Raw genomic sequence first — 26,987 nt, 5'->3', positions numbered from 1 at the left:
AAACCTCAGAGACAGAAACATGCACACACACTCTGTCCATCAGACTGATGAAGCACAGCGTCCTCATGTTCCTGTGTCATCAGCCTCAGTCAGTGTGAACGTTGCTGCACCAACACTTTAATGATCCACACGTCTGAGCCTTTAAACTGAAGTCACAGTAGAGATTAAAGCAGCTGATACACACAGACTTTTATTTTGAAAAGTCAGGAACCAGACAGGAGTGATCAGTGTTTCCTGTTTCCTGTCTGTGACTGTCTGAGCTTCTCCACAACATGTAGTGAAGCTCAGGTGGAGCTGCTGAAGCTTCTGTTGTCAGCTTCAGTCTCCTCACACTGGATCAGAGCTCCAACACAGGTTGATTAGAGCCACACAGCAGCGTCTGGATGAGGAGCTCATTAGTTAAAGAGCTGATAGGACTCAGTCCAGAACCAACATCAAACACATGATCAGTGTCTGAAAGAGGAAAACACCACCAACAGCTTCTCAATCATTTCACACATTTGGAGTAAAAACCAGACGAGACGACGCAGAACTGAAGAGACTCAAACTAACAGGGAGTTTGTTTTAGAGTCCAGATTTAAGGTCAACACTGGAAAAACTCAAAATATTACCAAGAATATTTGTCTTATTTCTAGTTAAAATGTCATTTCTAGTCAAAACAAATCAAAATTATACTTAAATTGAGACTCATTAAACATGAAAAAGTAGCTTGTTTTTAAGACACTTTTTACTTTTTTCAAAAATATTTTCAATTGAAATACTGTTAAGTAGAAAGATCTGATAGTGGAGCAAGTTTTTCTTTCTTATTACACTAAAAACCCGCTTTCACTGGCAGATTGTTTCACTTATTTCTCGTGAAAATTTGTTAAAAACAAGTGAAAATGATCTAAAAACAAGTTAATTTTTAGGTGATGAGTCTTATTTTAAATTGAAAGAGATTAGTTTAGACTACAAATGAGACATTTTGAAAAGAAATAAGACAAATATTCTTGGAAAGAATAAGAAAGAAGAAAAAAAGAGTTTTTGCAGTGAACAGATAAACAAAGACAGAAACCAGACCAGTTCAGGACCAGGTCTTCATTCAGCTCGTTTCTCTACACTCGTCTTCCTCTACTTTCTCTCTCTCTGCTCCTCTGCTTACTGAAGCCCCGCCCCCTTGAGGAGGTTAACCAATCAGAGCTCAGATGTGGAGCTGTGACATATTGTTGATACAGAAATGTCTTGACAGGAGGAAGAGGAGTGGTGTCTCTGTGGACCAGCAGCTGTCCTGCTGTGGTCTCTGTCAGGACGTCCTGAAGGATCCAGTCTCCACCAGCTGTGGACACTGGTTCTGCAGACAGTGCTTCACCTCAGACTGGGACCAGTCTGGTTCTTCAGGACCCCCCTCCTGTCCCCAGTGTGGACAAAGACCCAGAACCAGAGGTGAGCTGCAGACAGCCAATCAGAGCAGCTGTGGACAAAGTGAGACTGACCATCTGTCTGCGATGTGGTCATTTGTGAAACCAGGACCTGTTGTTTTCTCCAGAGTCATTGTTCCATCACACAGCACTGACATTTAAGATGATGATTCAAACCTTCTCTTTGTTGTCTGTAGTTTTTCTGTAGCTGATGAAAATAATCTGATCAGATTGTCAGACTCTCTGTCTTCAGTCTGACTCTGTCTCTTCTCTCAGCAGATCGTGGTCTGCAGGAGGTTTTAGATCAATATAAGATCAGTCTGAGGAACAGATGTGAACGAGTGACTGAAGGAACTGAGGGAACAGGAAGTGGAACCCTCCTCAACAGGATCTACACTGAGCTCTACATCACAGAGGGACAGAGTGAAGAGGTTAATACCCAACATGAGGTGAGACAGCTGGAGACAACGTCCAAGAAGAAGACCCTCCATGACACTCCAATCAAGTGCAACAACATCTTTAAAGACTTACCTGTCCAACACAGAGAAGATGTCTCTACGGTCTCACCTGTCCAACAGAGAGAGGACGTCTCTACGGTCTCACCTGTCCAACAGAGAGAGGACGTCTCTACGGTCTCACCTGTCCAACAGAGAGAGGACGTCTCTACGGTCTCACCTGTCCAACAGAGAGAGGACGTCTCTACGGTCTCACCTGTCCAACAGAGAGAGGATGTCTCTACGGTCTCACCAGTCAAACAGAGAGAGGACGTCTCTACAGTCTCACCAGTCAAACAGAGAGAGGACGTCTCCACGCTCTCACCTGTCAAACATAGGGACAAAGTTTTTAACAACTTTTTTGTCAAAATGAGGCACAAGTTCTCTAAATATCTGCATCACCGAGAGAAAAAGAATGTCTCTACGGTCTCACCTGCCCAACAGAGAGAGGACGTCTCTACGGTCTCACCTGTCCAACAGAGAGAGGACGTCTCTACGGTCTCACCTGTCCAACAGAGAGAGGACGTCTCTACGGTCTCACCTGTCCAACAGAGAGAGGACGTCTCTACGGTCTCACCTGTCCAACAGAGAGAGAACATCTCTACGGTCTCAGCTGTCCAACAGAGAGAGAACATCTCTACGGTCTCACCTGTCCAACAGAGAGAGGACGTCTCTACGGTCTCACCTGTCCAACAGAGAGAGGACGTCTCTACGGTCTCACCTGTCCAACAGAGAGAGGACGTCTCTACGGTCTCACCTGTCCAACAGAGACCCATCAGAGTGGTTCTGACCAACGGCATCGCTGGCGTTGGAAAAACCTTCTCGGTGCAGAAGTTCACTCTGGACTGGGCCGAGGGCTTGGAGAACCAAGATGTCTGTCTGCTGGTTCTGCTTTCGTTCAGGGAGCTGAACCTGATCAGAGATCAGCGGTTGAGTCTTCTCAGGCTGCTCCATGTTTTCCATCCAACATTACAGACGGTCACAGCAGAGCAGCTGGCTGTCTGTAAACTTCTCTTCATCTTTGACGGCCTGGATGAAAGCCGACTGTCACTGGACTTTAACAACAGGGAGGTTGTGTCTGATGTCACACAGACGTCATCAGTCAACGTGCTGCTGACAAACCTCATCCAGGGGAATCTGCTTCCCTCGGCTCTGGTCTGGATCACCTCCAGACCTGCAGCAGCCAATCAGATCCCTCCTACATGTGTCGACAGGGTAACAGAGGTCCGAGGCTTCACTGACGCCCAGATAGAGGAGTACTTCAGGAGGAGGTCCAGTGATGAAGATCTGTCCAGAAGAATCATCTCACACATCCAGATGTCCAGGACCCTCCACCTCATGTGTCAAGTCCCAGTCTTCTGCTGGATCAGTGCTACAGTTCTGGAGCACATGTTGACCACAGACCAGAGAAGAGAGCTGCCCAAGACCACGACGGACCTGTTCTCACACTTCCTACTGGTCCAGACAAAGAGGAAGAAGAACAAGTACGGTGAAGGACATGAGACGAGTCCACAGGAGCTGACGGAGGCCGACAGGGAAGTTCTTCTGAAGCTGGGGAGGCTGGCGTTTGAACAGCTGCAGGAAGGAAACATCATGTTCTACCAAGAAGACCTGGAGCAGTGTGGTCTGGATGTCACAGAGGCCTTGGTGAACTCAGGACTCTGTACTGAGATCTTCAAAAGAGAGAGTGTGATCTTCCAGAAAACAGTCTACTGCTTTGTTCATCTGAGTGTTCAGGAGTTTCTGGCTGCAGTCTACATGTTCCACTGTTTCACCAACAGGAACACACAGGTCCTGGAGAACTTCCTTGGTCAAAAACATGTTGATTTAACCCTGGATGAGTTCCTGCAGAGAGTCTTGAAGAAATCCCTTGGCAGTAGAAACGGTCACCTGGACCTGGTTGTTCGCTTCCTTCATGGCCTCTCTCTGGAGTCCAACCAGAGGCTGTTAGGAGGTCTGCTGGGTCAGACAGACAACAGTCCAGGAACCATCCAGAGAACCATCAACAACCTTAAGTGGATGAAGAGTGATTACATCTCTCCTGACAGAAGCATCAGCATCTTCCACTGTCTGACGGAGATGAAGGACCAGTCAGTTCATCAGCAGATCCAACAGTTCCTCAAGTCAGAGAACAGATCAGAGGAGAAACTCTCTGAGATCCAGTGTTCAGCTCTGGCCTACATGCTGCAGATGTCAGAACAGGTTCTGGACGAGTTGGACCTGAGGAAGTACAACACATCAGAGGAGGGACGACGGAGACTGATCCCAGCTGTGAGGAACTGCAGGAAGGCTCGGTGAGTTCAGACATAATCAATATAATTATTGATCCGTAGTTTAGATCAGTAGTTCACATAAACAGAGTTTTTCTTTTTTTTCTCATTATTTTTGACTAAGTTTGACTTTTAAAACATTACATAAGAGATAATATATAGTGAGCAGGCTTTGCTTCAGGGTCCCGTCCATCCTGTGAGAGTGATAAGGATCAATGTTTCCTGTCAAACTCAGTCAGAGAAGATGAGCTGAAGCTCGGATATTCATCACATCATCACATCCTGTCATCAGATGCATCAGCTGTGTTTTTACTGCAGCTTTCATCTGATTGGATTCTGACACATTTGATATTTTCTCTCTTCACAGACTTGGTGGTTGTGGACTCTCAGAGAGTCACTGTGAAGTCGTGGCCTCAGCTCTGAAGTCCAACTCCTCCCACCTGACAGAACTGGACCTGAGTAAAACCACCAACCTGAGTGATTCATCAGTGGAGGTTCTGTGTGCTGGACTGGAGAGTCCAAACTGTAGACTGGAGACTCTGAGGTGAGTTCACTGACTGGACCTGTTGGACTTTTGTCTGTGTTCAGTTCAAATGTGTGAAGTTCAGTTTGAAGCAGCGACTGATTGTGACTCCATGTTACTGCAGCTGGTAGAAGGTGAAGGGTCAGAGGTCACTCAGAGGTCAGTGTGATGATGATGATGATGATGATGATGATGATGAGCTGGCTCTCAGATGAAGCTGTTTGTGTGTGTGTGTGTGTGTGTGTGTGTGTGTGTGTGTGTGTGTGCTCGTGTGTGTGTGTGTGTGTGTGTTTGTTAGTCCTGGATCAGGTCTGGACCTTTAACCTTTGATCCAGTTCAGTCCTGAATCAGAGAGTTGTAGTCAGTGTTTAGTTCAACAGGTATTGATCAGATATTGATTGTATATTGACAGACTGATCTGAGGTCAGCAGCAGCTGATGAATCTGTGCTGACATGTGGATGATGTGTGTAGAAGGCCACATGATGATGATCCACAACAACACAAGGACAAAGTCCCTCTACTCATTTACACACTGATCATTGATCAGGACACATCTGATCAATCATCAATCATTTCATCTTCTTCTTTTATTCTTTATTCAGATTGGAGGGCTGCAGGTTGTCAGAGATCAGCTGTTCTTCTCTGGTCTCAGCTCTGAAATCCAACCCCTCCCACCTGAGACTCCTGGACCTGAGCTGGAACGACAAGCTGCAGGGTTCAGGAGTGAAGGATCTGAGTGGTTTTCTGGAGAGTCCAGACTGTAGACTGGAGACTCTGAGGTCAGACTCTGTTTTATTTCTGTGCTCAGATGAATGTGATGTGAAAGTTGTGTTGATACTGAGCTGCAGACATGAGGCTGATATTCTACTGATCCACACTGAGGCTGTAGGACAGGGTAGGCAGGCGCTCACAGACCAAGACCAGGGGTCTCATTTATAACCGTTGCGTACGCACAAAACGGGGCTGAAAGTGGCGTACGTGACTTTTTACGCCAAGGTAGTGATCTATAAAAAACTAACCTGACGGGAGAATGTGCGCAGCTCTAAGCAAACTCTGACCCATGCGTACGCATGGTTTGGAGGAAAAGGGGAATTGGCGACACAGACGGTGTGGTGGTGAACTGAAGTCAGACTCAGGAAATGATGATTGAGAAGAACGATTATGTTTTTATTATCGGCCGTCACACATTTAATTTCAACCCGTATGCGTTAGATCCATGTTGCCACGGTGATTTAATTCAACAGCGCCCTTATTTTGCATCGGACTGGTGTTTCAGAAACATCTTCTTAGAATCTAACTTAAAATTCAAAATCAAAATTCCGCTATATTTAATCACCACCCTCTCTCCGTCATATTGTCCACTCGCAGAGCGCAGGAGGAGGAGAGGACGCCGCGGCTGCATGGAATAAATACATGGTGTAAATAACTATATGTTCCTATGATACTGTGAACATATGATCGAGAGTCAATTAAATCTCAAACCCCGGAGAAAAAAATCTAGTAATCGTTCACACAATTGTTACATTCTGTTTTCTTGTTATCAAGAGAAGTGTCATGTTTGATCATTCATCAGAATGTAACTGATTCCGCTAATTATTCAAAGTTTTATCGATCAGTCTAATTACTGTAAATGTATGAATACAGCGGTGAGCCCCGTGCGTAATTCTGCACCACGGCACCGCTGGAGGAGAAAGGAGGGAGAGGGAGACCATGATGAATGGTTAATAACTCTTTCAGATTAAAACTGTTGTCATTGTTGTAACTATGTGACGAACCGGGTCCAGCATGTGAGAGGGCAGCGCACCAAAACAACACCGCGTGCGCTCTGTGCCGCTGACGCCGTTAACAGCTGCAGCAACACGTCACGTTGTCACTTTCACACCTGCAGCTAATTCACAACAGAACAACAGCACGTCAGGCTCATTGACATGGAGATCACATTCATGTGGTGGTTTGCATCGACCATCTAGGGTTAAAACAGGGCGTGTACAGGGCGGAACGTGAAGCTGATTCAGCTGCGCACAATTGTAGGAACTCTGTGATTTATAAAGGGAAGTTTGCTTGCAAGTGTGCGTACGCAGGGTTTTATAAGTCTGAATATTTACTGGCGCACGCAAAACCTGGCTTTTGGGCGTACGTACACTTTTAGTAACGATCCCACGCACAGTTTTATAAATGAGACCCCAGAGCTGTGGGGGGTCGGCACCTCAGACAGCTCATCACACAACAACCTCACAACAAACAGATTGATGCACAATGGTTTACACAGATGAAAAAAACCAAGCCTATTTTTTAGGCCTTTTCTCGAAAATTGCATATCCATAATGAAATGAGTATATCTCTGCAACCACAAGGTCTATTTGAATACTTTTGGTGTCATAGTAAAGGGAAAAAATTGAGGAATTGCTGAGATGTGTAAATTTCAGTATATCTGTTACTGGTGAAGAGTAAATGAAGATGACACAGAAAAAAAAATAGTAAAATTAATATTTGCCTAAAAAAAATCATATTTTTGATGAGTGCCCTTTAGAATAATGCTAATGAAGCTCAAACTCTCTATAAAATCATTGTACAACATATGAACATTGTCTCTGCAGTGGTGGATTCTGATTAATTGAAGCAGGACAAAATTATTGAGATTTTACTACAAAATATTCAGGCGAACTTTCCAAAATGTCCATTTTTGGCACAGCTTGGAACCACCTGCTACTATAAACTATTGTTTAATCTTTATTTTCACACAATTTGGATAAACTAACTGAAAATGAATCTACTGGAACCGATTGGAAATAACTAACATGTTGATTTCAGTCTCTCTGCGTACTGCTGCACTCAGAGCAGCTTATTTGGGTGGGTTTGGCTTTCAGCCTCTATCTCTGCAGCGCATTGGTCGATTCGAGTGATTGACGGCTCAGTCTAACCATTAGAGAGCATAGAATGAAGCTAGACCCACTTCGATGTGATTGGCCGCACTGGCAGCCATGAGCCAGCCATGAACCAATCAGAATCAGCAGCAGATCCACGTGCAGGCTAGAGTGCCTATAGAGAGAGAGTGGCGCCACCTCCGTTCACTGCAATGGTTCAGTTTTTTCACAGCAATGGCGGCGCATGGAGCCCCTCAAAAGTTCCCGGAAGTTAGCATAAGCTAACCGCCGCTCAATGTATTCCAATGGAGCAGCTGGTCGGAGCAGCACTTGTTCAAGGTAAAATGTTTAAAAAATGGCATTTTCATATCAGTAGTGCATCTGAATTAAATCGACATGAGTAATTAAGTATGTTGGCGGATTATCCCCGTCTAGATTTGAATATTTAGAGAATATTAACAGATAAAAGTTTAGGCTAGCACTCTGGCTAACGATAGCAACACATGCAACAGGCTGCTAAATGTAATTCTGTTCTCTAAATATAACTTAATCCAACACTGTCAATTGTCAGACTAGTAGCGAGGTTAATGTATAGGGAGTGTGATTGCAGTTAAACATAAAATTAATATCATTGAGGCTGCGGAAAGATGGGTGAAGTTTATGATATGAGGACATTCTGGACTGCTGTCTCAAACATGGGAAAATGTTCTGATTTGCTAATTTATTTTTTAAACCACTGACTGATTAAAATACACATCTTGCCATGGCATGTTCTCAAGTAATCATACTAAACATTATATAAACTATTGGTCATATTATTTGATACACCTGTGCAACATCATGCAGTGCAGTATACCAGCTGTGCCATAAATTCTGCTTTCATAAATTTTATACATGTTCAGTTTTTGTTGACATCAGAAAAGTAGTGTTCATTGTACTTTATGTTATTTGTTGAGATCATTGTGTGTTGGACTGCATTATCTCAATAATTGTTGCTCATATTTTGCCTTCAAGTATTTTAATGGAGAGGAACACTGTTGAATGTAATGCACCCCAGCACAGCAGCATCCACTATGACTCCTGTAAATAAACAGCAACTAGTGACTAGTGATCACCTTTTTGACTATGTCAGCTATAACTAGAATTTTTTATTTTATTTTTATAAATGAAGAATGTATGGGCCAGAGCAATAAATAGTTAATCAATAATCATAGACATTGATGCTGTACATCAGGAGAAGTAAGGACCAATGATCTTATAGCTCAGGAGTGATGATGACAAGGATGTAACATGTCTCTTATGTGTTAACTGTTTCACCAGATGTGGGACAACAGCCATGAAGAAGAAATGCCTGTCTGGTGTTGCTGGATGTGTCACCTATGTTTTATTCAACCCCAAAGGATTTCCACATGGCCTGTGTGACCGGGTGAGTCATCTCCCTCCTGGTCACTGCATGGCGCTGTGTCAGCCTGGCGCAGGTTAATGGGGGGACGGCACTGTTAGGTGATTAAAACAGCTGTGTTGGTCGGCATTTTCCCTCTCTGCTTCTGCTGTGCGGTGCGTCCGGTGAGCTGGCCGGCGTGCTTGCTTGTGTCTTCCCGTCGTATCATTAAGTGTTGGAGCAACGGCGAGCTGGTGGAGCGACGCTGTGTGTGTGATTGGGACAGGTGTGTTTGGTCGCTGTTCTCCCTCTCTGCCTCTGCTGTGCGGCGCGTTCGGTGAGCGGGCTGGCGTGCATGCCCGAGTCTCCCCGTCATATCACTAAGTGCTCGGAGCGGCGGTGAGCCGGAGGGAGCGAGCGGTTCTGGTGGGCGCATGTTGGGTGCAGTAGAGCTCAGAGCGGGGCGCTGTAACCAGCGGCCCCCACTCTCCTCGTTCTGCACACTAACCTGCGTCCTGGTGTGTTCCGGTCATCGGCCACCACGATGTTTGCTGCTGTTTTGTTTGGCTCGATTACATGGTTTTGATTAAATGATTGTTGTTGCCGACGATAGTGACCTCAGAGACGTTTAACAATTTATTTCTTTTGTTTCTTGTTTTCCCTTTTCTTTTGTGGGGGGGCGGGTTTGATAATTGTTTAATTGTTTTCTTCTAATTTGTATTTGAATATTTTAAGAAGACTTAATTATGTTTAATTTGGTTTGGTATTATAAATAATATTTAATTGTTTTTGGTGTGTGTGAGGAGGTCAGCTAGACTGCGGCCATCTTAATTTTTCCCTCTCTCCCTGTGGACAGGTGCTGTAGTCCAGCGCGGCGGCCCAATCCCTGGTGGTGGCTTCTTCACTTCTCCATTGCGTGTGTGTGCAGTGTCACGGGTGATATTATTTTCTTGGTTTTTCCCCTTCCCCTTGGTTTGGTTTAGGGTCGCCGTGGCTGGCCCAGCCCTGTCCATTCCCCTTTCTTTGGCCCAGTCTTTTGTGAATGTGAAATATTTTGGCAACTATTGAAGTTTTATAGAAACAATATTGTGACAATAAATTATTATTCTTTTGATAACTGAACTCTCCCCTGTGGTGATTCGAGCCTGCGTGACCTTTTTCATTTTTATAAAAATACAGTAACTATCTCCTGGGGCGAAACTCCCCAGGTGGCGTTGTTGGCAACCACTCACCACTACTCACCACCCCACCTCGCCACATCTTGGCGTTGTTGGCAGGATCACCACATTTAAAGGGGCAGGGACTTGTTTTTTTTGTTGTGTTTGTGTTTTTTTGTGTTTGTTTTTTTTGCTATTGAGATTGATTTCTTTTTCTTTTTCATTGATATTATTGTTTCTAGTTACAGAGTCAAAACAGCAGCATCCATCCCAAGAACCAGACTTCGGTATCGTGAGTATTGGTGCTATTTCACAGCCATCATGGCGGATGAGGTACAGCGACTTAGGGATTTAGTGTCACAGCTAGAGGCAGACAATGAGCAGCTACAGCGGGAGCGCACTGCTTCCCGGGACGTGCCCGGTGGAGCTGTTGCAGGTCCCTCCGGTTCAGCTAGCTATGCCCCATCTAGTGCTGCTACTGTCACGGAGCGGTTGGTTGTGGTTCCCAGAGACCGTAAATGTCCTTTGTTTAATGGGAAGACAGGTGTAGGGATAGCTGAGTGGACGGAGGAGATCGAGGCATGCATGCGGGCTCGCCACCTTTCCGCCGCCGACAAAGCCCTGTTCATTTTTGATCATTTAGATGGGGAAGCTCGAGAGGAGATCCGGTTTAGGCCCAGCACAGAGCGAGGAGATCCAGCTAAGATTTTTGCTATTCTGAGGGAACTGTATGGCTGTGCACAATCTTATGTAACGTTGCAGCAGGCCTTCTTCTCTAGGAGACAACAGGAGGGGGAGACTCTGCAGGAGTATTCCTTGGGCCTGCTGGCTTTAATGGAGCAGGTTGAGCGGTGCGCACCCGACGGGATTCCTAATGCTGGGGATCTTTTGCGTGACCAATTTGTAGAGCATGTTCTTGACAGTTCTCTCCGTCGAACGCTTAAACAGTACGTCCGTAGCAAGCCGACCGCTTCCTTGTTGGACGTACGCGCTGAGGCTATCAGATGGGAAAGGGAGGGCCAATCAAGTGGGTTTAGGGGGCGAAGCCATTCGTTACCATCAGCTTACGGTCTCCAGTATGGGGTGCAAAGCGACTCCCACCCACGTCATCCCGTTGCCCCTCCCAGGTCAGAGATGAGTGATTTAATGGAACTTTTGAAGCGTCAACAGGCCCAACTTGACCAGCTCACGCAGACTGTGGCTGCTCTGCAGGCCCCACGACCACCAGGGAATTTCTTTCGAAATGGTCCTTTAATTTGTCGAAGGTGTCAACAGCCAGGCCACATCGCACGGGAGTGCCGGGGCCCAACCGTACCCCCTCGTGCACGGGCCAACTCTTTTGGTGGTGCAAACCCTCAGGTTACCAGGGCGACCTCCTCGGCTCATCAGCCGGAAAACTGACACCCTCTGAGTTGGCGGGCCTCCGCTCAGATGTGGAAGTCAAGGGCTCACAGGAAGAGTTAGTTGCTGGTTTGATGTCGTCATGTCCAAAAATTGATGTTGTGTTTAGTGGTGTTCATGTCCCTTGTTTGGTCGACACAGGGTCTATGGTGTCCACCATTACTGAGAGCTTCTTTCAACAGCAGTTCTCATCTTGGGACCAGGATCGGCTTCGGTCGTGCAATTGGCTGCAGCTGCGTGCCGCTAACGGGTTAGAAATTCCCTATGTTGGTTACTTAGAGCTTAATGTTGTATTGTGTGGAAAGGTCATTCCTCGCTGTGGGGTGTTAGTCGTCAAGGACCCCCCCCGGCACTGTGTCTTCCGTCCCTGGCATCTTGGGGATGAACGTCATTCGCAATTGTTACAGAGAGCTTTTTGGAACTCATGGTTCTTCCTTGTTTGCCTCGCCACCCGTGTCGCACGCTCCAGGTCCAATCTTTGAAGCGCTGCAGCAGTACCATCAGTCTTCAGTCAGCGAGCCAAACCCGTGCACAGGCACTGTGAGGGTCGGGGGTGAGTGGACGATACGAATACCTGGTCCTTAGGCTTGTCGCCAGCACTTGTCCCGAGCAGGCCAGCGATCAGGCTGTGCTTTTCGAACCCTTGGAATCTGGTCTGCCATGTGGCTTGCTTGCTTCTCCCTGTCTTGTTCGTGTCATCCGAGGCACTGCTTACATCCCGGTGATCAATGTGGGGACGACAGATGTTCTTCTGTACCCTCGGACTCGTCTTGGCTCCCTCTGTGGGGCCCAGGTAATCAGTCTACCTCCGGGCGTGACTGAGGTTAAGTCGATCACCGCCAGTGTTTCTGCCCAGGGAGCAACCAGTGTAGCACAGGATGAGCTAGCATCTATTGACTTGGCTACATTGTCTGATGAGGACCAGAGGGAGGTGAGATCATTATTGCAGCGGTACTGTTCTGTCTTTTCCACCCACGATGGTGACTTGGGTTGCTCAAATCTCATATCGCATAACATACCACTGCTGGATGATGCGCCAGTCCGGCAGCGTTACCGCCGCATCCCACCCTCTGAGTACGAAGAGGTGAAGTCTCATATCAACCAGCTTCTTGAGACCAAGATCATTAGGGAAAGTTGCAGTCCTTATGCGTCGCCGATTGTTTTGGTCAGAAAGAAGGACGGGAAACTTCGACTGTGTGTAGACTATCGTTTGTTGAACACCAAGACCCGGAAGGATGCGTTCCCTCTCCCTCGCATTGAGGAAAGTTTGGATTCTCTCTGTGGTGCTCGTTGGTTTTCCACGATAGATCTGGCTAGCGGATACAACCAGGTTCCAGTTGCAGAGGAAGACAAACCCAAAACAGCATTCTGTACACCGTTTGGACTTTTTGAATTTAATCGAATGCCTTTTGGGTTATGTAATGCCCCGAGCACTTTTCAACGATTGATGCAGAGAATGTTCGGGGGTCAGCAAGGCCAGTCTTTGCTTCTTTACTTAGACGACATTATTGTCTTCTCTTCCTCCGTCAGCGAGCACTTACAACGGCTGGAGGCCGTTCTGGGCCGGCTCCAACAAGAAGGCCTGAAAGTCAAGCTGGAGAAATGTGCGTTCTTTCAGCAGCAGGTCAATTATTTGGGGCATGTTATCTCCAGCCAAGGTGTTTCCACCGACCCTGCTAAAATCGAGGCCGTGGCAAAATGGCCACGTCCACGCCAAGTGGCTGAGTTGCGCTCGTTTCTCGGCTTTGCGAGTTACTACAGGCGGTTTGTAGAGGGCTTCGCAAAATTGGCTGCCCCCCTTCACAAGCTGGTGGCGACTCTTGCTGGTACGAAGTCCAGAAGAGGGTCAGGGCAGGCCTTTAGTGATGCTTGGACGTCCCACTGCGAGGAGAGCTTTGAGGCCCTTAAGTCCAGGCTGGTTTCCGCTCCTGTGTTGAGCTATGCAGATTTCTCGCGTCCATTTATCCTGGAGATCGATGCGAGTTATAGTGGTTTGGGAGCTGTCCTTTCCCAGGAGACAGAAAATGGCGTAAGACCAGTGGCTTATGCTAGTAGAGGCCTCCGGCCCACGGAGCGCAACATGAGCAATTACAGCTCGATGAAACTAGAGTTCTTGGCACTTAAGTGGGCCATGTCTGAAAAATTCCGTGACTATCTGATGGGGCACAAGTGCATCGTCTTTACAGACAACAACCCACTGAGTCATCTCAATTCGGCCAAGCTTGGGGCGACAGGCTTCGCAGCTTGCCATCTTTGACTTTGAAATAAAGTATCGTTCGGGTCGCAGTAATAAAAATGCAGACGCGCTCTCCCGGAAGCCCGAGGTTGTATCCAGCGCCATCGGTCAACTCTTGCCTGGTACGTCAGTCCCCAAGGTCCTTCAGGAAGTGTCACGTCCAGCTCCTGGGGCGACGGTGACCCAGTCCATCGTTTCGGCCCTCCCAGGCCAGTCCACTGTCGACATTGGTTCATTGCAGGAGGCGGATCCGCTCCTGAAGGAGGTCTTGTCTTTCTGGAGGAGGCAAACTCGGCCTTCTGCAGCTGAACGGCGTCAGCTTTCTCCATCAGTCATGGCTGTGTTACGTCTTTATTCTGGTTGACCATGAAGGGGTACTGCATCGTCGGATCTTCCTCCCGGAGGGTGGAGAGGGGATTCTTCAGCTCCTCCTCCCAGCAGTTCTCAAAGAGGAAACTTTGAAACAACTTCACGAACAGCATGGTCATCAGGGCGTTGAACGGACCACCGAATTGGTCAGGCGTCGTTGTTATTGGCCAGGAATGTTCCTGGACATAAAGAGATGGGTACAGGAATGTGAACGTTGTCAAGTTGCAAAAGACTCTGGCTCGATGCCACATAGCTTTATGGGCCATTTGTTGGCCTCCCGGCCAAATGAAATTGTGGCTGTGGATTTTACACTGCTTGAGCCTTCCCGAAGTGGTTTTGAAAATGTTCTTGTCATGACTGATGTCTTTAGTAAATTTTCTGTAGCTGTCCCCACCCGGGATCAGCGGGCTTGTACCGTTGCTCGCGTTTTGTTACATGAATGGTTCTACCGGTACGGGGTTCCGAGTCGCATCCACTCAGATCAAGGTCGTTGCTTTGAGAGTCTGTTGATCAAACAACTTTGCTGCTTGTATGGTGTTAATAAATCCCGCACCACTCCATACCACCCTGCTGGGAATGGGCAGTGCGAACGGTTCAACAGAACTCTCCACAATCTTCTTCGCACCCTGCCAGTTTCACAGAAACAGGACTGGGCTTCTTGTTTGCCACAGCTGCTTTTCAGTTATAACAGCACACCACATCAGGTTACTGGCGAGTCCCCCTTTTTCCTGATGTGTGGGCGGGAGCCACAGCTTCCCATCGATTTCCTTCTTGGTCGAGTTAAGGACCCGGTCCCAGGCGAGGTACAGGATTGGATCATTGAGCATCAAGCGAGACTTGAGGTAGCATTTGAGGGTGCTAAGGAGCGGCTGTTGGCTGCTGCAGGCCGCCGAAAGGAGAGGCATGACCAGAGAGTCAGAGAGGTGCCTTTTCAGGTTGGTCAGTTGGTATATGTGCGGGACCTTGGTGTCAGAGGTCGGCGCAAGATTCAGGATGTCTGGAGCTCTTTGGTCTATCAAGTAGTGAAAGCTCCAGGTCAGGGTGCAGTGTACACTATCGCTCCTGTGGAGGCTTTGCATCAAGAGCGGACAGTACACCGTGACATGTTGAAGGCTGTCGTCAGGCCCGAGCCCCTTACTCCACCCCCGGAGGAGCAACCTCCCCCAGCTGTGCTGGAAGCTGACAGCGACTCTTCTGTTGATGATCTTTACTTGCTGGTTCCAGAAACCCCATTGCCCCGCACCCCAGTGGTGCCAAGCTCGGTTGGCTCCTCACGCCAACTTCGGAGAGACCACCTAGGAGGTGGGTCCAGCCCCGGCGCTGCTCCACAGCCGGGAGGTTCTGTACCAGCTCCGTCGCACCCTCCCAGGGATCCACCCTGTTCCAGTCAGCAGGCTCCACGTCGTACACCTCGTTTAACAGCTGGTCTGCACTCAAATGTCTATCATCTCCCACGCTCCATCGGTCAGGTAGATGGTGCTACCAATGAGCAGCCCGTACTTACCGCTCAGTCTGCTCATTTTAGGCCTTGGAGTTGAGGTTTCACGGTGGTTCATCGTCGGGACGCCGATGCAAGAAAGGTGGGGTAGATGTGACCGGGTGAGTCATCTCCCTCCTGGTCACTGCATGGCGCTGTGTCAGCCTGGCGCAGGTTAATGGGGGGACGGCACTGTTAGGTGATTAAAACAGCTGTGTTGGTCGGCATTTTCCCTCTCTGCTTCTGCTGTGCGGTGCGTCCGGTGAGCTGGCCGGCGTGCTTGCTTGTGTCTTCCCGTCGTATCATTAAGTGTTGGAGCAACGGCGAGCTGGTGGAGCGACGCTGTGTGTGTGATTGGGACAGGTGTGTTTGGTCGCTGTTCTCCCTCTCTGCCTCTGCTGTGCGGCGCGTTCGGTGAGCGGGCTGGCGTGCATGCCCGAGTCTCTCCGTCATATCACTAAGTGCTCGGAGCGGCGGTGAGCCGGAGGGAGCGAGCGGTTCTGGTGGGCGCGTGTTGGGTGCAGTAGAGCTCAGAGCGGGGCGCTGTAACCAGCGGCCCCCACTCTCCTAGTTCTGCACACTATCCTGCGTCCTGGTGTGTTCCGGTCATCGGCCACCACGATGTTTGCTGCTGTTTTGTTTGGCTCGATTACATGGTTTTGATTAAATGATTGTTGTTGCCGACGATAGTGACCTCAGAGACGTTTAACAATGTATTTCTTTTGTTTCTTGTTTTCCCTTTTCTTTTGTGGGGGGGCGGGTTTGATAATTGTTTAATTGTTTTCTTCTAATTTGTATTTGAATATTTTAAGAAGACTTAATTATGTTTAATTTGGTTTGGTATTATAAATAATATTTAATTGTTTTTGGTGTGTGTGAGGAGGTCAGCTAGACTGCGGCCATCTTAATTTTTCCCTCTCTCCCTGTGGACAGGTGCTGTAGTCCAGCGCGGCGGCCCAATCCCTGGTGGTGGCTTCTTCACTTCTCCATTGCGTGTGTGTGCAGTGTCACGGGTGATATTATTTTCTTGGTTTTTCCCCTTCCCCTTGGTTTGGTTTAGGGTCGCCGTGGCTGGCCCAGCCCTGTCCATTCCCCTTTCTTTGGCCCAGTCTTTTGTGAATGTGAAATATTTTGGCAACTATTGAAGTTTTATAGAAACAATATTGTGACAATAAATTATTATTCTTTTGATAACTGAACTCTCCCCTGTGGTGATTCGAGCCTGCGTGACCTTTTTCATTTTTATAAAAATACAGTAACTATCTCCTGGGGCGAAACTCCCCAGGTGGCGTTGTTGGCAACCACTCACCACTACTCACCACCCCACCTCGCCACACCTGCTTAGGGCTACCCATGTCGGTGGTGACATTTATTACATGTAGCCCAATGGATTCTGCCCTCTGTTGTCATTGCTACTGTTTTAGGAGCTGTGATTCTGTGATTCTTCTTGCATTGTTTTTCCTGTTCTGCTCTGTTAATTAAAAAAGTATTAAACTTCCCAGTGGCGTGGTATTTGAAAGTGTGTGAAAGAGCAAATTGTTTGAATATGATTACCTCGCATATTTTTTCATTGTTGAAATCTAGGTGTTTAAATTGCTCCTTCTGACTTTAGCCAGCCATGCTTTTCTCCTGTCCCTGTGTTTGGGGAAGCCATACATGTGCAGGCCTTTCTCCAAGGGACTGGAGCATCCCTGTGAAGCACATCATACCATGGTGAAGACTATATTCAAGGACAACACAGCGGAAAGGACGCAAACAGCTTGACATGCTGATCTGTTTGACTTCTGTAGATACTGTTTTTAAGGAATTTATTGTGATATTAAGTGCACTGGGCAAAACATGACTCTGTGTTTTATTATGCATCACTGAGTACAGTAAGTTTGGGATAAGTATACAGTTAACAAATAGTGATAAAATTCCATATATTTGCATGGATTTTCTATTAGAGTTATCATCATAATGCTGTTGTGTAGTCAATTGTCAAATCATAGTCACTTGTTACTCTGCCTCAACCAAGTCTGAAAGTAAAAAAAAAGAGGAAATATTACAGTTTTATTGCTATCAACAACTGTACGGGTTTAGTAAAGGTTAACAGAGTTCAAAGCAACACAAGCATAGCCTAATAAGAAGAATAGTTAACAAATAGTGATAGAATTACGTGTATTTACAATGAATTCAAATCAAATTTTAGCATTTGCATGGATTTCCTATTTGAACACGGTTGTCATCATTATGCAGTTGTGAGTCCAGACATGTGAGTGACCTGTCAGTTTGCCTCATTCAAGTCTGAAAGTTTGAGAAAAACAGAGAAAATGCTACGATTTTATTGCTGTTGATGACTGTAGGGGTTAAGTAAACTTAACACAGTTAAAAGTAATTAACACAAGCATATAAATACCGCAAAACAAAGCATTTATTGACTGTTATTTAGCAATTATCGGGGTTTTCCTATTGCTTTCAATTGCCCGCCAAGCACTTCCGGGAACTTTCTGAGGCTACATGGACCACGTGATCGGCCAGCATTTTGAACTTCCGTTGTCGCCACTCTCTCTCTAGGCACTCTAGTGCAGGCCAACGTGGGGTTGTGTGCGCTCCGTGCAGGCTTCCCCGGGTCCTAAAGCCGTCGGATTGCGGCCAGGCTGATTTAGATGTAAACACTAGGCAGAGTTCAACTGGAAATATTGTGGATTTACCCACAAAACAACCTTTTCACGGCAAAACAGCAAAGGTAAGAGGAAATGTACGACCATGTTTTGGCCACGCAGCGTCTGTTTTTGCTCGACTTTGCTCGTTGTTGGCTTCTCCCTCTGCCGTGCTGCTGCTAGCTGCTGTGTTAGCCGCGGTTGCTATATAATGCCCATAGACAGTGGCCGTTTCTCAATACCAAGAATGCAAAGAACGGACTTGTGTTCTTGAGGAGAATGTTCTTGCTAGTCGTTCTCCGAAGAATGAACTCCGGAGATCACAAGAATACAGAATGCTCGTTTTCAGTTTTGAGACGATGCGTTCTTGTGGTGCCACAGGCAGCCTGCACTGATCAAACAGCTGATCAAACAGCTGATTAAACAGCTGGGCGTTAACATCCAAAACAAATGCTCTCTCTCTCTCTCTCGTGTGTATGTGACATGTAAGTAAATAAATAAATAAATATACCTATCTCGTGTGTATGTGACATGTAAATAAATAAATAAATAAATATACCTATCTCGTGTGTATGTGACATGTAGCCTAAATAAATAAATATACACGTAAACAAAGCAGCAACAACCCTCATTCGTTAAGTGCTTCTAAAGCTCACGAGCCATGAATCTTCCTACGTGACGCGACAACAGCGGGAAAAACAAACCCCGCGAAAAGGCTGTTGTGTGTAGAGGATCGCCATTGTCGGTTTGCGTTCGTAGATTGTGAGTAGAAGTAACTTAGTAGTTTAGTATTATCAGAGACGTTCGGTATTACCACCGTCATGTACCAGCAAGTGTTGCTCGCTGTCGCGGTCGGTATTCTTTACCGGGAGGCAGAGGAGGAAGCTGCCGAGCTGAGGGGGCGTCTTCAGCGGAGGAGAGCCAGGATGAGGAGGAGGAGTCTGGAGAGACGTCGCGCTATCCTAGCCTTTGCTGGATTTGTAAGTTATATTTTCTTCACGATCACTTGGTTTTTCATTCATATTAAAGTTAACAAAACAACTATGGTACGATTTAGAAATATAAACACCGGTGTATTATAAATATTAATGTATGAAACAGGATTAACAAGGTCCGTCCCAAGTAACGGAAGGTAGACACGCCCCTTTCATTCATAAATTTCCTACTACTCATTCATACAATTTGACATCTGATACCTAGCACCACCTCTGCCTGTTAGCCGGTGACCTGCAGGAAGAGGAGGAGGCAGAGGAGGATGACGGGGAGGATGAGGAAGCTGGGGGAAACGCTGCGGAAGACCAGGAGCTGTCGGGAGCCAATCTCAGAGGCCGACTTGCTGCCCAGGTGTCTGCCCCTCAAGAGCTCCCGTCTTGTCTGAGGGAGCACGATTATTAAGGAAAAACCCCAAATTATAATCAGTTCAGTAGTTGTAATGTTAATTAATGTTAATTGTAAATATTGTTTTGTTGATTTAAAATGATTGTATAAATAGTGTATCAATGATTGTGTTAGTTTATCTTAACTCATTGAGTGCCAACCACGTAATTTCTCGTTTTTTGTTCCCATGCGTTGAGTGCCAAAAACGAGTTTTTTCGTTTTTTGCTTTTTTTTTAAATTATGAAAATAGACACTTTAATACACATTATATGTAAATTTGGGGACTCTACGATGAGGAGAACTGAAATAGATGACGATCAAAGTCACATGACAGCTCATGATCTGGAAGTTTTTATCATAACTCGGCTTCTGCAAACGGAGTTCTGCATGTGGATGCAGCGCAGCTGCTCTGCTCTCACCCGCGAGGCTGCAGCAGCAGCTCCAGCAGCTCGGAGCAGAACCAGGAAGCTCTCAGCCGACAGTCCCGCCCGGTCTTCACCTCGAGCAACACCGTGTCCTCCCCAAAGTCCCCCCGCGGTAAAATCTGATGGTCTCTGGGCCAAAGCAGACCGGCATCACCGACCCGTACCACAGAAGGACCGCGACCACCGGCGGGACCGGTGAGAGCGAGCCGCTGTGGCCGACAGACCCTCACGTTCCGCGGCGCGAGGCTGTGACACGGCGCGGTGCGTCTGTGTTATTGTTGTTTAGTGGCGCCCCCCCCGCCCCCGCTGGTGGTTTTGTGAATAGAACAACCATTGTTGTATATATTTATCTTATACGAGCCCTTTGATCCAGAAATGCGAGTGTCAGAAGAGCGACAGACACAAACAGCGCACCTTTCATAAAAGACGCTCTATCTCCTTTTCTAGAAAAAAAGGAGGGATTTTGGTGAAACCCAGCCATGTTTAGCTTGACTTTTCTCAGGAACGGAGGCACGTAGAAACAAACGGTTTGTGGTCATTTGAAGCATAAAGTTAAACCTTTCAATTGAGCTACAGTATGTGTTGGTGGCAATAATATAGAATACACTATGGCTCTACATAAAAAGTCAAAAATGGTCTAAATTGCCGGTACACTTGACTAAAACTTTGGAAAGGAGCGCGGCACTCAATGAGTTAATTAAAAATGATTATGTATATAGTTTATCTTGATTAAAAATATAGTTTATCTTAATTAAAAATTATTGTGTGTATGTATTTCATCTTAATTAAAATGATTTTATAGTTCATCTCAATTAAAAATGATTATATTATGTATATAGTTAAACATATAACACCTGTAAGTAAAGTCAACCTCCCATCAGATTTCAGTTTCAGAAGCATTCTTTGTTGTGACCACGTTACAAGCCTTGGTGCCTCGAAGTCTGAACACCTAACCTGCATATTACCACTTCATTCAGCCTGTGCATATTCTCATTTGTCCAGGTCATAGTTATCTCAAAGAAATTTAAATCGAAAGGCAACTGGACTTGGTTATTTGTCTAGGAAGACACTTCATTCACAACTGATAAAATACTGTACAGGCTGACACTCAATATTCACAATATTTAATTCACACAAAACAATAAAACATCAATTCAGAACTACATTTAAAAAATAACTATAACTACTTCTATATACTATCTATATACACTATTCACATCTTATCCACAAGTCTCTCAAAAAGAGACAGAAACTTCTCAGCCCTCTGAGCTGCTGCCCTCTCCCTCTCCTCTTCCCTCGCCTCTGCCCTCTTCTCCCTGTCTTCCTCTTTCTCTGCCTGCTCTTTAAGGAAGTCCAGCAGCTGCCCACTGGCCCTGGCCCTCTTGGGAGCTGGTGGTGTTTCCCCTTCTCTGGGAGGGGCAGAGGACGGGGGGGTGACAACGCCACCTGTAGTGGGGGTCAGATTAGCCACAACAACCAGGGGCGGACTAATGGAGTGCTGCCCCCGGAGTGCGGCATCCATCTGACCATACCATGGCCAGGTGGCAGCTGTCACCCCTCCCGCCTCCATCCCTTTCCCTGTTGGTGGGTCCCTAAGCTCCTAAAAGATAACAATTCACTGAATGAATGTTGCCATGTCCAACTTATTTACTGAAAAGTGGATAGAATGGTGGTACCTTGTATTTTTCTTTCATGTTGTTCCATTTTTTCTGTGCCTGTTTTGGGGTGACAGGCACACCACTGTCTCGCACAAAGACTCTGGATAAAGCACACACATTCACACAAAGAAGGGCAAGTTAGACATATTACTACACATTGAGAACACATGTTAACAAAGACATTACAGTGACTAACACACAAGCTGACAGAGACTACTGAATGTGATGTAGTTAGGATGATTGCACTTACATGCATGCAAGGAAGAGAATAGTGATATTATATAGTAAATGTCTGTGTAAATTCTCATTAGTCCAGGTCAAAGTCATCTCTAGGCAATTGAATCAAGTCAACTGGACTTAGTTTTGTCTTTGAAGACGTTTCCACTCTTATCCAAGTGGCTTCATCAATAGTTATATTGATAATATATAGTTAATATTGTTAGTACATCTAGTATATCACTTAGGTTGATAACTGCACCTGTACTATTGCCCTTCACTTGTACTTTGTGGCACTTTAAGTCATTTTTGTTCACCATGCAGGTTACAATTCACACAACTTATTTGATTCGTAGTATTATAACATTTAGTTTAGCGTTATACTATATTTTTCATTTGTTTATTTAGGTTCCATCAAACCATTTTAAGAGGCTGTAAAATCTGGCACAAACAAGCACACTCTCACTGCTCCTCGTATAAAAACACATAAGAAGCTTACTCACTCCCATCCAGTCTTGGAGGAGTTCCTCCGGCCGGTGAAGAGGGCTTCATTTGCGGCTCTCCAGGTGATGAGAGCCGCGGTCTCGTCAGTTGTCCCTTGATTGAAGTCAAAACAATACGAAATCAACCAAAATACAGGTCGTTAAACATTTGGTTAGGCTAAGTATACCGGTAATCTCTTGAACTAACGTTAGTTACATTTATATTTACTCGGATATTAATTTAACGGAATGGCAGCTGTACGAATATTAATTTAAAATACTCTTACAGTTGTGGGTTGCCGTCTCGTCCGCCATTGTGTTCTCGTTTTCTGTAACAGAGGGAAAACAATACGGGTCTGTGAGCAGTAGACGAGCCGCTTAGAGAGCAACTACCCCTGCATACGCTGCCTGCCGCCCCCGTTCATGGAGCTTCTCAACTCCGAAAATAGTCGAGCAAAAGTTCGATTTGCCATAAATCTTCGTGCTCATGCTGATATTTGAAATCTAAACAGTTGATTTATCACATCAAAATTAACTTTATTGATTAAATAGCATACGAAAACTGTAAAAGAAAGACCGCTTACCACTTCGCTGTTGACGTCTTCCCGCTGCTGGTTTGACTGCCGAAAGGCATGCTGGGATATCTGAGCTGACAAGTTAGCACAAGTCAGCTACCGATGCATCCTCGGTAAAATGGGCGTGGCGAGAACACTTCCGGGAATTTTGACCGTTCTCGGCGAAATGCGAACTTGTGTATTGGGACAGTACTTGGGCTGCGACTGATGACGTTTCAGTAGAACACAAGAACACAAGAACGGACAAGAACGTATATTGAGAAAGGGCCAGAATTTTTTTTTTTTTTTTTTTGGTAACGCCCCAATGTTTGTATCCGGTGTTGTGGCCCAACTGGTTTCTAATTTAACTGGTTACCGTGCTGAACAGCTGCAGATGTTTTGCGCTCCCTCAGCAGATTCGTCACAAATTCACAAACATACACAACATATTACCAGCGAGTTTCAAGCCACAATTCACATCTACCGCGGCGAATATGCTGCTGTGAGTGAGCACTAACAGTTACGTACCAGCCACATGGAAAAAAATAAAATAAAGTGGAGAAAAAATAATCTTCACATATTTGCGTGGGTCGGGACTCGATCTCGCTTCAGCAAAACCAATTACACCACTAACCACCTGTCTAGCTCTGTGAGCCACTCAAGCTCACAGGTGACAACCGTTTCACTGCATATCAGTAAATTACGTCACTACAGGTAACGTTTTGACTCGAGCTGATCTCAAACAACAGGTTACCATCGGTTTGCCTTTGAAATACACAGACAATGCCTCGGTGTTTATTGTTCTCTTTCCTCCAGTCTAATCAACATATTCAGCGCTACACTCCACTCCGCACAACACTACACACTATGACAAAGCCTGTCGTGTTGAGAAAGTGATTAAATAACTCGGAAATACTGTCAAAATGGGGTCATGCCTATGTTCCCACAGCCCTATGTTCCCTCAGCCCTATGTTCCCTCATTTCTAACTTTTGTTGTCACTGAAAATTAGGCCCTATGTTCCCTCACCCTTTGGTCCCACCATTGGTTGGGTTTAGGCAATGAAGAAAGGAGTTGGTTAAGTTTAGTAAAAAGACCAGGTAGAGGCTAGACAGGCCAGATAGATAGAGTCCAGATAGGTACAGAGAGTCCAGAGGGAACATAGGGCTGAGGGAACATAGGGCTGTGGGAACATAGGCACGCTCCCGTCAAAATACGCTAAACAATATGTAAACAAAAGCAAAACACTTGAGCCACTGCATGTGTACATGGTTGAAAAGTACGACTTGCATTTAATCACATTACTGTATTGCGAATGTTTTGTGTAGGCCTACTTACATTTCTTTACACTTCTCTACAGATCTTATTAAACGCAAAACGAATTTATTGGCGTGCATTAAAAGAAATGTTCACTTCAAGTCGCCGTGGTTCGAGGAAGAGGCAAGAGGTGAAGTTAACCTGTTTCTGCCTGCTGGGTATGATGCGTTCAAGGGAACAGGGCAGCGTCGTACGTGAGTCGATTGTTTACTGAAGTCAAGCCAGCCCACACTTTGAAATCCTTGGTCAAGCCAGCCCACACGTTGTTTTAAGGTGCGCGCATATACGGCACATTACGGCAAGAGCGAGAAAGTGCCCGTAAAATGAAAGCAATGACCCCGAAACGTCTGATGTAGCATTTCAAAATAAAAGCCAGCCTTTCAAAATAAAAGCCTTGAACACTGCATTTATGTAGAGTATCATTTAAAAAAACTGCTAGTTATTACTGTACCATTCCACTTCAGACTGATAGTACTCGACCTGAAGATGATACCCAGAAAAAATCAGACCAATCTGATGTGGAATTTCAGAATAAAAGCCCTCTAAACTTGGATATTTTTAAGTATTTTGTGTACATTTACAGTATCATTTTTTTTAAAACTACTAGTTATTACTGTACCATTCCACTTCAGACTGATAGTACTCGACCTGAAGATGATACCCAAAAAAAATCAGACCAATCTGATGTGGAATTTCAGAATAAAAGCCCTCTGAACTTGCATATTTTTGTGTATATTTACAGTATATTTTTTTAAAAACTACTAGTTATTACTGTACCATTCCACTTCAGACTGATAGTACTCGACATGAAGATGATACTCAGAAAAAATCAGACCAATCTGATGTGGAATTTCAGAATAAAAGCCCTCTGAACTTTAATATTTTGAAGTATTTTGTGTATATTTACAGTATCTTTTTTTTTAAACTGCTAGTTATTACTGTACCATTCCACTTCAGACTGATAGTACTCGACCTGAAGATGATACCCAGACATAATCAGACCAATCTGATCTGGGATTTCAGAATAAAAGCCCTCTGAACTTGCATATAGTGTACATTTACAGTATCATTTAAAAAAAAACCTGCTAGTTATTACTGTACCATTCCACATCAGACTGATAGTACTCGACCTGAAGATGATACCCAGAAAAAATCAGACCAATCTGATGTGGAATTTCAGAATAAAAGCCCTCTGAACTTTAATATTTTGAAGTATTTTGTGTATATTTACAGTATCATTTGTTAAAAACTGCTAGTTATTACTGTATCACTCCACTTCAGACTGATAGTACTCGACCTGAGGATGACACCCAAAAAAAATCAGACCAATCTGATGTGGAATTTCAGAATAAAAGCCCTCTAAACGTGGATATTTTTAAGTATTTTGTGTACATTTACAGTATCATTTGTTAAAAACTGCTAGTTATTACTGTACCATTCCACTTCAGACTGATAGTACTCGACCTGAAGATGACATCCAGAAAAAATCAGACCAATCTGATGTGGAATTTCAGAATAAAAGCCCTCTGAACTTTAATATTTTGAAGTATTTTGTGTACATTTACAGTATAATAAAAAAAAAACTGCTAGTTATTACACTGCAAGAAGAGATGTGTTAAAAATGACACATGTTGTGCAGTATTTTAACACATGTCGTGAGTGTGCTCAGGGACAACACATGTTGTGTCAAAATTAACACAATAAATGTGTGAGCTATTTTAACACATAAATTGTGTCAGGTGATTTAACACACAAAATGTGTCATTCTAACATGTTTTACACAATAAATGTGTGAGCTATTTTAACACACAAACTGTGTCAGGTAATTTAACACACAAATGTGTCATTTCAACACATAAAATGTTGATTATGTGTAAATTAAAATTTCCAAAAACTACTACTTAATGTGTTAATATTGCAATTGAATGTGTTAACTTTGAGGCATTTGTAATTCTAAATATTAAAGGGACAGACCATGTAAAACTGATTTAATCATTACACATTTAATCAGTTAAAGGTTGACAGAATCCAACATCAATTCAGCAGTGGCAACAGGCATGACATAGAGAACATTAACAATAAATACAACAATCATACACAGTTTGAATAGATCTGCTAGAATTATCATTAGTTGCAGCCCTAACAGGGTCCTACATCAACTTAGCAGGCAAAAACACTGGACAAACAACATACTCTCCCTTCGGACATTTTGCAACTTTAAAATATTATTAACCTTTTGTTTGATTAACCATGTATTGTATTATATTGTATCAACTTGCTCCTTTTTATTTATTTTTCTATCATGTTATACCCAAATAAAGTATTTGTAAAAAGCAACAGGCATGACATAGAAAACATTAACAACTACAACATCCATACACAGTTATAATAGACCTGCTAGAATTATCATTAGTTGCAGCCCTAACATAACAGGATCCTACTACTCATTATTGCATTCTTGAGAAGCTAGACAATCTTATACCTTGGGTTTAAAGGGATAGTTCACCCAAAATTCAAATTTCACTCATTATCTACTCACCCTCATGTGGACTAAGGGCTGGGAGAAGTTTCAGAGTCCTCCGTGGCTTCTATGAGTTACAGCGGGGCTCGGCGCAGCACTGCATGTCCATATGATGGTTGCGAACGGAACTCACTTTTCTTGGTCCAAAAAGACACACCAAAAAACATCCAAATACCTCCACACAGCTCGAATGTAATGTCTGCCTTGTATTGAAGCACCAACATGAG

At 45.0% G+C, this 26,987-nt stretch overlaps 2 protein-coding genes across 2 annotated transcripts in view; both read left to right on the top strand.

The window, feature by feature from the left end:
• LOC146986559 (protein NLRC3-like) overlaps positions 1-26,987 on the top strand; it is a 106,443-nt gene that overhangs the window by 66,897 nt on the left and 12,559 nt on the right. The gene's annotated exons all lie outside the window — the stretch shown is intronic.
• LOC146986561 (protein NLRC3-like) lies at positions 1,174-9,795 on the top strand. Its single transcript, XM_085780399.1, has 5 exons — positions 1,174-1,461; positions 1,677-4,185; positions 4,529-4,705; positions 8,870-8,975; positions 9,787-9,795. Exons 1-5 carry the CDS (start codon positions 1,185-1,187, stop codon positions 9,793-9,795), a joined length of 3,078 nt encoding a protein of 1,025 aa, XP_085636525.1. The 5' UTR covers positions 1,174-1,184.

The sequence above is a fragment of the Trachurus japonicus genome, chromosome 6, assembly GCF_045865225.1.
Source record: "Trachurus japonicus isolate A0001 chromosome 6, Traja_1.0".
Lineage (NCBI taxonomy): Eukaryota > Metazoa > Chordata > Actinopteri > Carangiformes > Carangidae > Trachurus > Trachurus japonicus.
This window is presented reverse-complemented; position numbering and strand designations above follow the sequence as displayed.

Excerpts from the sequence above, each read along its gene's own strand:
- LOC146986561 (XM_085780399.1), top strand. The coding sequence starts at position 1,185 with ATGTGGAGCTGTGACATATTGTTGATACAGAAATGTCTTGACAGGAGG. Across the intron at positions 1,462-1,676 it reads TCAGAGCAGCTGTGGACAAA|ATCGTGGTCTGCAGGAGGTT; the intron begins GTGAGACTGACC and ends TTCTCTCAGCAG. Across the intron at positions 4,706-8,869 it reads TGTAGACTGGAGACTCTGAG|ATGTGGGACAACAGCCATGA; the intron begins GTGAGTTCACTG and ends CTGTTTCACCAG.